The following is an 11161-nucleotide window of genomic DNA, read 5'->3' as shown; positions in this document are numbered from 1 at the left end:
AACTCCCAAGTATCCTTACAGGCAGCATTATCACAGAGCTTATCTTCCGCAGAATCTAAGCATTGCTTGGAATTGCTTTACCATGAAGGTAGAAACACATCTTCAATTTTTATCAGCACATTCCTGATACACAGTAATATTTCAGTATATCATCGATAAATCCCTCATATAACAACCAACCATACAACTAAAACGTCCTTTCAGCAGAGCTCTTTCTAGTCTCTCTGCTCTTCTGAGTGAGAGACTGTGCCCTTTGGAACCCTGAGCAGCAGCACTGCAGGTATGGAGTCACACAGCCAAGTGGAGTTTTCCTGGTGCACAGCACCAGCCAGGTGTGCTCTGCACTGCTGCAAGAGCTTTCATGTTTTCAGAGCTATAATTAAATTACCACCTACAATAATAGACCCGAGGTTAATGAGCTCAGACAGAGATGCTACGTTGGACCACAAGAGATGAGACAGACCCATAATGAGACATTCTCAGCTTTACTGGAAATAAGACAGATGAAACCAGGCAGCTGACTGGCCTTTTGGTGCGGGGACTGTGCTCCCTGCCGGCGGGATGCCGTGTTAGTGCCCGGGCGGTGCTCCCCACAGGCAGAATGCCCTGTGGGCGCTCGGGCGGTGATACCCTCAGGCAGGGAGCTCTGTGGATGCTCTGTGGATGCCCGGGCGGTGCTCCCCGCGGGCAGGGAGCTCTGTGGGTGACCGGGCGGCGCTCCCCGCGGGCAGGGAGCTCTGTGGATGCCCTGTGGGTGCTTCCCTCAGGCAGGGAGCTCTGTGGGTGCCCTGTGGGTGACCGGGCGGCGCTCCCCGCGGGCAGGGAGCTCTGTGGGTGCCCTGTGGGTGCCCTGTGGGTGCTTCCCTCAGGCAGGGAGCTCTGTGCGTGCCCTGTGGGCGCCCTGTGGGTGCTTCCCTCAGGCAGGGAGCTCTGTGGGTGCCCTGTGGGTGCCCGGGCGGTGCTCCCCGCCGGCGCCGTGCCCTCACTGGGCCAGCGCAGCCCCCGCCCGGCTCCCGCCGCTGTCTCCATGCGACAGCGCAGCGTGGGCGTCTCCCAGCGCTCTTATTTGCATATTCCCGCGAGTGGCCAATGGGCGGGCGCCGTCGCCGCTACTATTTGCATGTTGGCCGGGCGGCGGCCAATGGGGCGGCGGCGGCGGGGCGCGCGGAGGGCGATGCTCGCGGCGGCGCGCGGGCGGCGCAGCGCGAGGCCGGGCCGGGCGCGGGGACCTGCCGGGCGCGGGCGGCCCTGGGCCCGGGCGGCCGCGGGGCAGCGGCGGCGGGACCATGTCGGTGGCGGGGCTCAAGAAGCAGTTTCACAAAGCCAGCCAGGTACGGGGGCCGCGGCCGCGGCGGGGCCCGGGCGGGATCTGCTGTTGACGGGCGGTGCGCCCGGTGCCCGCTCCCGCACGAGGCGGCGGGTCCCTCCTCCGGCTGTGGCAGCATCACCCTGGCACCCGCGGGGAGTGTTTCCTTCAGCGTTACCTCCGGGTCCTGTGCCCGTGGTTTTGCTTGTCAGCTTCCTGTGCTGTTCTCACAAGAGAAGGTTGCCCGTACCATTCTTTTGCTTGGGGCTTCAGATCTTTCCTTTAGTTGTTAACATTTGTTATTTAGTGATGGGTTCGTGTTGAGGCCTCAGTTAAAGCTACAGCCTGTATGGTACCAGCTTTCCCCTAAAGAGTTCATTGTTTTGATCTTCCACGAATTGCTGGCTTATTATCCTACCTGGAATGCCATGTATTTGTCCTGTAGAGGGTATCAGATGTTTCTAGAGTTTTCCCTCCTTTTCTGGATGCTCTACTCTATCTTCTCTAGAGTGAATCTTCATCTCCTTCTGACCCCTTTATCTCTTTTCTCTTTTAAATGTGCTTTGCTTTAATAGCTGGTTTAAGTGGGAAACGCCTTTCTGCCAAGCAGGTAGACTGGTTGAGTTCCATGGCAGGATGGTGCCAAACCCTGCGTTGATGTGGGGGCTTCAGGATGTGGCTGCAGTGGGATTCTTCCACTGAAGGTTTTTGGATGTCTCAGCTGCTTTGCTAGCTCGTTCTGAGTCAAAGAGATCTGTATTTCTGCTGGCTGTCATTCATGATAATGGTAATATTGAAATTAGTGACTGTGTAACCTATTCAGTAAAATGCGACTACTGCTCTTGTCTTGGTGAGAGTGAAGAAAATAAAGGTTCATTGAATGCTTGGCTGTCATCTTTCTGGGTCTTCCTTCAGCTATGTAGCTTGTCAGCAGCCCAAGTGCAGAATCTGCACTTTGTTTGGATACAGAGATGCTAAATATTTGTATCTAATGTTTCAGTAGTGTGCTGTCTTTCATGGAATGTACTGATCCTGACAAATGTTGTGAATTGGTATCTTTTAGTTAACTTTCACTGTTCCTTTGAGAAAATGCTGGACCAGTAAACAAATCCAAGGACAATTCATTAAAGATTTTGGCTTGTTTTGCATCTGATATGCTGTAAGTGATGCAGCCTTTGCTGTACTGAGCTTGTAACTCAGGAAGCAGCAGATACTTAACTGAGGAAGTTCGAGAGGTAACCACAGCAAGAATCCTCTCCTCTAGCAACTGGTAACAGTGCAGGTTACTTAATCCTGCCCAGATGTCAGGTAAACAAACAAACAAAAGGATGGATGTGATCTGATAAAGGCAGTAGTAATGGCAGAAAGGAGCTGTAGAATATATTGAATTTGACTGCATTTATTGGAAAGTTGTGGTATGACTTCCAATATTCAATACAGTAAGGAACTGCAAGATTCCTTCTCAGGGTGCATCAAAGGTAAAATTTCAACTTATTTTTAAATGCAGAACTGAGGAAGAAATTTTAAATCAGTTGAAACAGTCAGTTGTTGTGGAAATGTGTTTACTAGGCAATTAGTAAAGGAATAAGGAATAAGATACTGGATGTCTTCTTTTAATTTTTTTTCCCCATACATAAGGTAACAGACACTTCTTAAGAGCTCATTCTGTAAGAATTCAGATAAGATGTTGGGCAAAATCCAAGTGGGAAAATAACAGAAGAAATAGCATATATATACTGGATCAAAACAGGCATGTCTAAACAATGAAACTGCTTATCTCTGACACAGTGACACAGCCATGCCTAGATGTATAAACTGTTGAACTAACAAAAATAAGATGGAATATGAGAAATGGAAACATTGGGATTCCATCTTTTAGAAGAATTCTTTTACAAAATGCTTAAGCAAGCAAATGCAGAGCATGAGAGGTTTCTCTACAGAAGCTTTGTTAAATTTCCAAGTATTGTGGGATCACTTAAGGAGACATAGACCTTTGTGTATTTAGTGGATGAAAGGTGCCAGTGGTAACTGTTAACAGCAGAGACAGGCATTGCTTGGGGAAAGAGTGAAATTAATTCCTTTAGTGTTCCCAAAGGAGAATGGGGGCAGATGACAAAAACTGGCAAATGTCCCAGAGGACATTGAGGAATACTGGAGGGAGTGGGACTACTGTCAGGACATGTGATTGAGGAATAAGAATAATATTTGAAAGTTGACAGAACCTAAGGACAAAAACATCTGAAGGCTGAAGCAAGTGTATTAAGACAGTCTGTATTTAACAGTTCATTCAGAAATGTGAATAAATATCAAAAAAGTGACAAGACACATATGTAGTATTTCCATGCTAGAATAGACTTCTGTTCAATGGAAATAAATTACAATTCTAGATGAAATATAGAGTAGTATAGATTCATAGTTATAAAAAGAATAAGTAAAATAACTTGAGTTATTCTATATGCTGTTTACTCTTACTAAACGACTAAACTTTTCTGCAAAAGAACTGCATTATCAGTTTTGTTCTTGCAAAAAGCCTGTGTATCTTTATGTACAGCTTTTGTGTTGACTAGTGGTGATCACTTTTGTGTGTAGGCTTAAATTCTAAGTGTAGGAAAACAAAAATTACTTATGATTTTATACACGTGGTTGAGGTTTCTGGGATATTTTTCTGGTGCTTGTCAGCTTGGTTTGTCTGAACCTATACTTAAGTAAATGAGTGTTTGCTTTATGAAAGGTCAGCAGCTAACTTTTTATGGTTACTAATGCCCTTGCCAAAATCAGGCATGACAAGCTACTGCAAACTTGGTTGGTGTAGTAAAAAGTCACCATGGGTCTGTCTGTTTGTAATCCAGCAGTTCACAAGAAGTGTTTGGATAGTTTTCCCCTGGAAATTTTTACCCAATTGTTTGGTTGTTTTCCACTGAAAACTGCATGTTTGTTGGTTTGCACTGAAGTGTCAGGCAGTGAGATCTAGAAGACAACTCTTGTGTTACAGTGTCTGCTGTATTTACTGCAGTGAGATCTGTACCCCAGTCGAGTTTGAGCTGTTTTTCTGTACATTCCAATATATAAAGCTGCAGTGCTACTCCATTATCTGTCCCCTAATGATTGCTTGCCCTGGTGTTGTAGAATGGATAGTCCCAAAGCTTGGATGTATCTCAAAGTTTGTGTGTCTGTTACGTAGTGATAACACCCTTCACGTTATTAGAATTGTCTTTACTATGCTTTCTACTTAGGTTATAAGTTTAAATTGAAGCTCTTTAATTGAAAGTGGCCTGAAATGAGGATCACTTCCATTCTCTCCATTAATTATCAGTCATGATTTCTTGAGTATAACTCATTAAATACCAAGCAGAACCTGTGAAGTGTCTTACCACCTCTCACTGGCTGATAAGCAAGGGCAGGCTGTTTCTCAGGGCTGATTAATTCATGTGCAACTCCCATGAAATTCAGCTTATTTTTCTTAATGTATTTTCATATATAAATTTTTAAATTAAGTTTTGTGGAGTTGTGTTTGCAATGAGAGTTTTTGTCCTGTCACTTGAGCCTCTGCCAGATGTGATCTGTTTTCCTGTTTTCAGTTTGACAGCTTTTGAGGTAGGTGTGTGTATCTCTGCCTGCTGGTTCTGCAGATCTTGTTCTCGTGGTGGCTGTGCATGTGGGATAGCCCAGGTGGTGGGAGGACTGCATCTTCTGGTGCTTACTGGGAGTATTTTTAGAGTTTAGGAAAGCAGGAAGCGCAGAGAGTGAATAAGAAAGCCTTGATAGGTGTCAGATGCATTTCTGATTTCTGCTGTGCTCTAAAACTGCAGCCAGGCTAGGATCCCTGGAAAAGATGTGTGATTTTTTCAAAGGATTTGGAGGCTGCTGAGCTCAGAACCTCACTCCCTTAGGGTGTTTTGAAAGCTCAGTCGTGATACTGGCATAGGAAATCTGCTGTTGAGTTTGAATTCACACATTTTTTTAAATATGTATTTTTTAATTAGTTGTAGCTGAAGGCTGTGTATAGAAGTAGTATCATTCTCAACAGCTTATTCATTTTGTATTTCTCAGGCTTAGTTTCTCAGAGGTAGTGGAAAGTAATGCTTTTCTGAGGAAACAGAATTGCCAATATTCACAATTATTGTGAATGTCTTATTTGTAATGTGGTCATTAACAGCTTCTGCAGCCTGTGCAGGCTGGGTTCTTAAACCTTCTCCTATTTTCAGTGAAGAAAGAGAGGCTCCAAGAGAGTGTGAACCAGAATCTGGTTCTATTGTCTATAGATAGAGCCTAAAGGGAAGCAGATTTTCTAACCAAAACAACCGTAATCTGTTGCTACATTTTGCTTTCGGAAAGTGATTTAAACTAGTGTAATAAATATATAATAATATGCTCTGTGTTTTGATTTCTTATGTATCCCAAATGGCATTTGTCTTTTCAAGTGCTGCAATTTTTTGTAGCATTTTTAAATGGCCTTTTTTTTGTTTTTAATCTTTTTAAAACTTTCAGCCATTACCAACAGTTGCAGGGATGCTGCTTCCTATCTCCCAGATTTGTGCTTTTTCTCCATTGATTTCTGGGGCATTTTGATCCAATCTATTGGCGTGAAGACCAGATCAGAATGAAGACCACCTTGTTCCCCAGACAGAATAAGTTGTGTGATTGGATTTTGTTGTTAGGGGTGGTGGTGGTGTTTTCTGGTGATTTTTTTTTTTCCCCTTTTTTGGTTCTCTAGACTATTTTTCTTTTCTGTTATATTGTAGATACTAGCCTAGACATAACATTTAAACCTTTTTTAAAGTCCATGTTGACATTGAGTTGATACACAAAAAACTTCAATTACACAAGTGCTTGATAGCAAAGGAAGTACTTTGGTAAACTTTATACAAAGACAACCCGAACTTGACAGTGGTACATGAAAGGAAACTTTATTGCCTCCATCCAGCTATATTTATTTCCTAGGACTGTAAGCTGTTGTCATACAGTCTGTTAGAGAGACTGTCCTTTCACAGCCAGTGTGAATTGGGTATGACAAATCCATGACAGTAGTACAGAGAAAGCTTCTGTTCTTTTCCTAGTTTTTATTAGATAATTGGATTTGCTTTTCTTCAAATCTTACAGAATTGTGGAAGAAGGATTGTGGTGAAAAGGACATTACAATTTAGTTTCTTGTCTGATATGTTTTTAAATGAATAATTGTACTTCTACAGTTGTATTTATCAGCTGCTAAGGTAGCCTGGCAGTAGCAAAAAGAAACTGAGTGCTTTAGTTAGCATATGTACAAGTTAGCAGAAGGTAGAGGTCATGTGCTCTGCAGCCTTTAACAAAGCAGCTCCCAAAGCCTGCAAGAGAGGATCATAACGCAGTAACTTGGAAACCTAGCGGAGATGCAGCTGCAATTTGGAAGGAGGTCATTTATATTTTACACATAAAATATTTATATATGGAAGTCTGAATGGCTGGTTACAAAAGAATAGAGAATGGCATAATAGAATGAGAGCTGAACTTTCTCCTTGAATTCATCTCCTTTTATAGCCTCTTGGCTTTGCTGTAGAGTTTTACACAGGCATCCTGAAAGTTCGAGTGAGAGCTGGCACTCCATCCAAGCTCCTGCTGCTGCCTGAGTCACTGCGGCACATGCTGGGTAATGCATTGCAGTGCAGGCTCCTGAGGACCCTGCAATGCTCAAAAACAAGCAGCCAAGTGAAACCCAGCAGCAGCAGCACTGCATTGAGATTTTCTTTAGCAGCACTTGGAGTTACTTCAAGTTACAGTGCGCCTGCACTTTCTGTAAACACACATGTAATTCAAGTATAAAATATATCCTATTCTTCATGGCTTCTGTAAAAACCATATAAAACCCAGACTTGGTCTTATAATGTTATTAGGGACAAAACGCTTCTGTTTATGTTAATGCCACTTTCGCCTCAGTTTATTGCCATAGTCTAATTCTATATTGTGCTGAGTTCTCATTGTTGCTCTCTTTTCTGTTCATGGAGAGGAAGGCACTGCTGGAGTTTTATGACTGGTTGGGAATTGAAGCTGTGGGTTTTAACAATGCTTTTCACAAGTCCACTTAGAAAAGAGCTATTCAAATGTCAGGTTACACCTTCAATTCGATTTTCTACAGCCCTAGTGTCTTTTCACTGTGTACATGTTTCTGTTAACAAAGTTACTAAGAGTTTCAAGCATTGATGGGAGAATATACATTAATTTCCTGCAACATCTCAGATAGCAGCAGCTGCGCACATGAAACACAAAAATAACTTGGCCTTATTTGCTATTCAAAGGACAATGCCAAGCCTCTGAAGAGAATAAATTCTGTTTCTTTACTACCCTAATTAAGGTGGATTTTTGATACTGTAGTTGTGTTTAATGAACTGTAATGACTATAGTGAAATTAGTCTGGTTAACATGATTTAAGAATCAGCACTCAAAGGAAATTAGGGGTTCTGAAATTCTGTTTTCTATGATTGCCAGTGTCTCTGTTCTTATGCAGTTAGACTACAGATCTAAGGTGAAAAAGTAGAGAAAATATTTAAAAAAATTTTTTCTTAACCAAGCAAAAAAAAAAAAGAAATAAAATATAAAAACCAAGTCCTAGTCCAAATATAAAACCAATAATCCTAAGTAGTAACAGCCCCTTTATTCCCTTGTGAGTGTGTTGCAAATACTGATAGGTCTTACTGTTCTCATTCTTTTTCTTACAGATGCCAATAAATGTGGTCCTAGAAAGTGACATGAGTTCAAGGATAAAAAGCTGGTCAGGGGCAGAACCAAAAATAGATTATGTGCTTTTTAACTGTAAATGCAATGTCCAATCACTGCGGGTTTTTTTAAAAAAGATATTGTTTTTAAAATTTATTTTGCATATATATATCAATAAATGCAAAATGTAGATTCGAGTTTGGCTTAAAGTTTCCATATAAAGGTGCTGTAATTTCACTGACTGAAAGTTTAGCATGGCTGAATGTGGTATTTTCAATTACCTTTACTGTATTTAATACCTGTCTAGCATGGGCAAACAATCTTTTAGAAACTGGGATTTTTGTGTAATGCTATCTCCTTGGCAGAGAATGAGCCTGTGTGTGTGTGTGAAATGTACTCAGTGCCATAAACAAAATGTTGGATTGGGAGTCACAAAGTCAGTGTTTTGATTCAAAATTGTGATTTTGCCTTTTGCAATCCTGTTGAGAGAGCTAGAAAGTGAAATTTGGTGCCTGTGCCATCTGTGTGGTCAGAGAATGCCACAGACATGGGAACGCTTTGTCTTTCTTTCCCGCAGAGAATGTAGCACCTGCCAGCTTGGCATCTGGGTCACAGTAGATGTGTGAAGGGTGAGGGGAGAAGGAGACCCATTAAATGAGGAAATTTGTAATCAAAGACCTTTCATCAATTCAGAATCAGCAGTTCCAGTCTGCTCTTCTGAAATTTCTTCCAAAGAAAATAATAATTTTATCATTGTTAGGATGAATTCTGTGTTTGGTGTGATCTGCTTGGATGACTGCCTGAGGCCCTGGAACATAGCAACTGTTATTTACCTTTAAGGTTAACTGTTTATCATTCTATGGCTTTTGCTTCTGGATAATCCCTACTTGCTTTTTTTCTCTGTATGTTGTAGTAACTACCTAGGATTCAAAGGGCCATATTAATGCCTTGTTTTATACGGAGAATGCAACAATTGTGGCATTTTCATTGTGAGTTTGATGATTAAGTGTCCCTTCAGAGATCTCTTCAGCTGTGGTTAAAGGTTTGTTTCATGGGACCTGGCTTGTTTTGCTGCTGATGGATGTGCTGCCTTTTTTTGTAGGAATTTCTTGCTGCAAAGCCAGGTGTCCCCCCAGAGAAGGACAGAGCCTTTTGACCTCATTTGCACTAGTGCTTTGTAGCTCATTGGGGAATTCTGCAGGGGTCTGTATTCTGTGTGTCAGTTATCCTTGGAAATTATTTCAGTTTTCTCTGTCATTTGTTTAATTTGATAACAGTGGAAGTCAATTCTGTGTGCATGCTGAGGGAAGTTCTTTTCTGTCTCCATGGATGAAGTCAGTGGTGCATTTCTGCAGTGCTGCTCTAACTGCTAGAAAGAATTGTGTCTTGTGGAGATTCAGGACAGTGTGTGTCTTTCTTAGACATGGAGCTGAGGAGCCCTGTTATCACCAGTTGTTACCCTCTATTGCATTTGAGTTTGTGGTGTTGTGTGTAACAATGTCTTGCTGTCTAAAACCACTGGCATGTTTTGAAATGGAGTTACGAAAATAAAGCAAAATGTACAGCGACTTCCTTTCTAAATTAGTCATGGAGAACAAAGTAATGAAATGATGCTTGTGGGTGTTTTCCTTCACTTTTCGCTGTCATACATGGAGGTTTTCTCTGAAGTGAATGAAAGGAGCTTGGATTATTGCAAACTTTCTGACGTAAGAAAGTGCTTGAGACTTGTTTGTTCCATTTGGGTTTTCCAACTCATGATGAGCACAGGTTGCATTAGCAAAGAGTAAGATATCTTAAGTTCTTTATTCCCATGGGTAGTGTTTCTAAGGGCCTCCATGGATCCTAGCTAACTCAGCAGCGCTGCTAGGAACACACTGATGGATTTTTCAAAATATTTGAGGAATGAGACTTTTAAGACCATTAAAAATTCAGTTGCATTTGTAGTAGACCCAGGAACTGAAAGTGTTTTGCTTCACAGTGCTCTGATGCTGGATGTGAGCTTAGACTTGGGAAAACTGGGAACTAAAATGCCTTAAAAAGAAAGAAAGAAAGAAACAAAGAAACCTCTCAAGCAGCACAGACAATGCTTGCTGATTCAAAATGAAAGTGTGCAATCCAGGTACAGCAGAACCAGGTGGATTGCCTTGAGTAGCAAGTAATGGGGACTGACTGTGTGGCAGAAGAATGTGGGTGTTTCACACTGTACCAAAAGCACAGGAAGCTACAGGACTGGCAGCTCAGATAAGTAGGAATGGTGCCATTTAAATCAAAATAATGTGCAGTAAGAAGGGTAGGAGAAGGAGTTCTCAGTCCATTTTATAGTGATTTAAAATCCATACAGCTTGTCGAAGTGCTAAAACACGTAAGCAGTAGTTTAATAACATTGCAGGACAAATTTCTAACTTGATTGTGTAGAATGGGATTCTGTAGGAATTACTGTCTGGAAAGTAGTTTCTGAAAGAGCAATAAACAGATTATTTGTCACTTTTCATTCGTAAAAAGTAGACTTGCTGATAAACATGCAGACCTGGTGATGAGAAATTGCATGCTAAGGTGAGGTTAATTCTAAAGCAAATCAACTTAAAATTACAAGTTTTGACTGTTGGTGTGTCTGGCTGTGTACAGCTTCTGTTGACAATCTTGATCTGCTTCCTCTGCACAGCTCACCTATGGCACTGTAGTGAATGATGTTGACCACATTTTTGCTGGTAATGGATTCACTAAAACTGTCACTTTAAATGGCATTGCCAAAGAAATTTTTACTTTAGGTAAATATATAGTTGTATAGTAACTTTTAAAACTAGTACTCCTAAATATTTGCAACATATCTTTTAGTGTCAGGAGCTCTTGAACTTTTACAAGTTTAAAAATATTTGGCCCAAATACATAGACTTTGAGTTTAAAGCTGTAAGTCACTGTTAAAAATGCCCACATCTTGTCTGTGCTATTTCTCCTGTAGTTAGTCTGCACTGGTGCTTAAAACTATTTGCCAAGAAATTACTAAGACTCAAATAAACTGCTTTGGTGTTGAATGTAAATGAATAGGTGTGACTTCAGCAAAGGTGATGTGAGTATATTCTGCCTTTACAGAAATTGAATTAGGTTATCCATGACTTACCCTGCTCTTTGACAGGGCTCTCTGACATCAGTTTTAAGTGATATTTCTAA

General features: G+C 41.6%; 1 protein-coding gene across 1 annotated transcript in view; it reads left to right on the top strand.

Moving 5' to 3' along the window:
- The first annotated feature begins 1172 nt into the window (after positions 1-1172).
- The window catches only part of SH3GL3 (SH3 domain containing GRB2 like 3, endophilin A3), a 41831-nt gene continuing 31842 nt past the window's right edge, over positions 1173-11161 (top strand). The window contains exon 1 of the mRNA XM_063412577.1: positions 1173-1331. Coding sequence (XP_063268647.1) covers positions 1287-1331 — 45 coding nt within the window. The 5' untranslated portion in view covers positions 1173-1286. The remainder of the gene's footprint in view (positions 1332-11161) is intronic.

This window comes from Prinia subflava, chromosome 15 (assembly GCF_021018805.1).
Source record: "Prinia subflava isolate CZ2003 ecotype Zambia chromosome 15, Cam_Psub_1.2, whole genome shotgun sequence".
In the NCBI taxonomy this organism is placed as follows: Eukaryota; Metazoa; Chordata; class Aves; order Passeriformes; family Cisticolidae; genus Prinia; species Prinia subflava.
The sequence above is the reverse complement of the archived record's forward strand: the minus strand, read 5'-3'. Positions and strand labels throughout refer to the sequence as shown.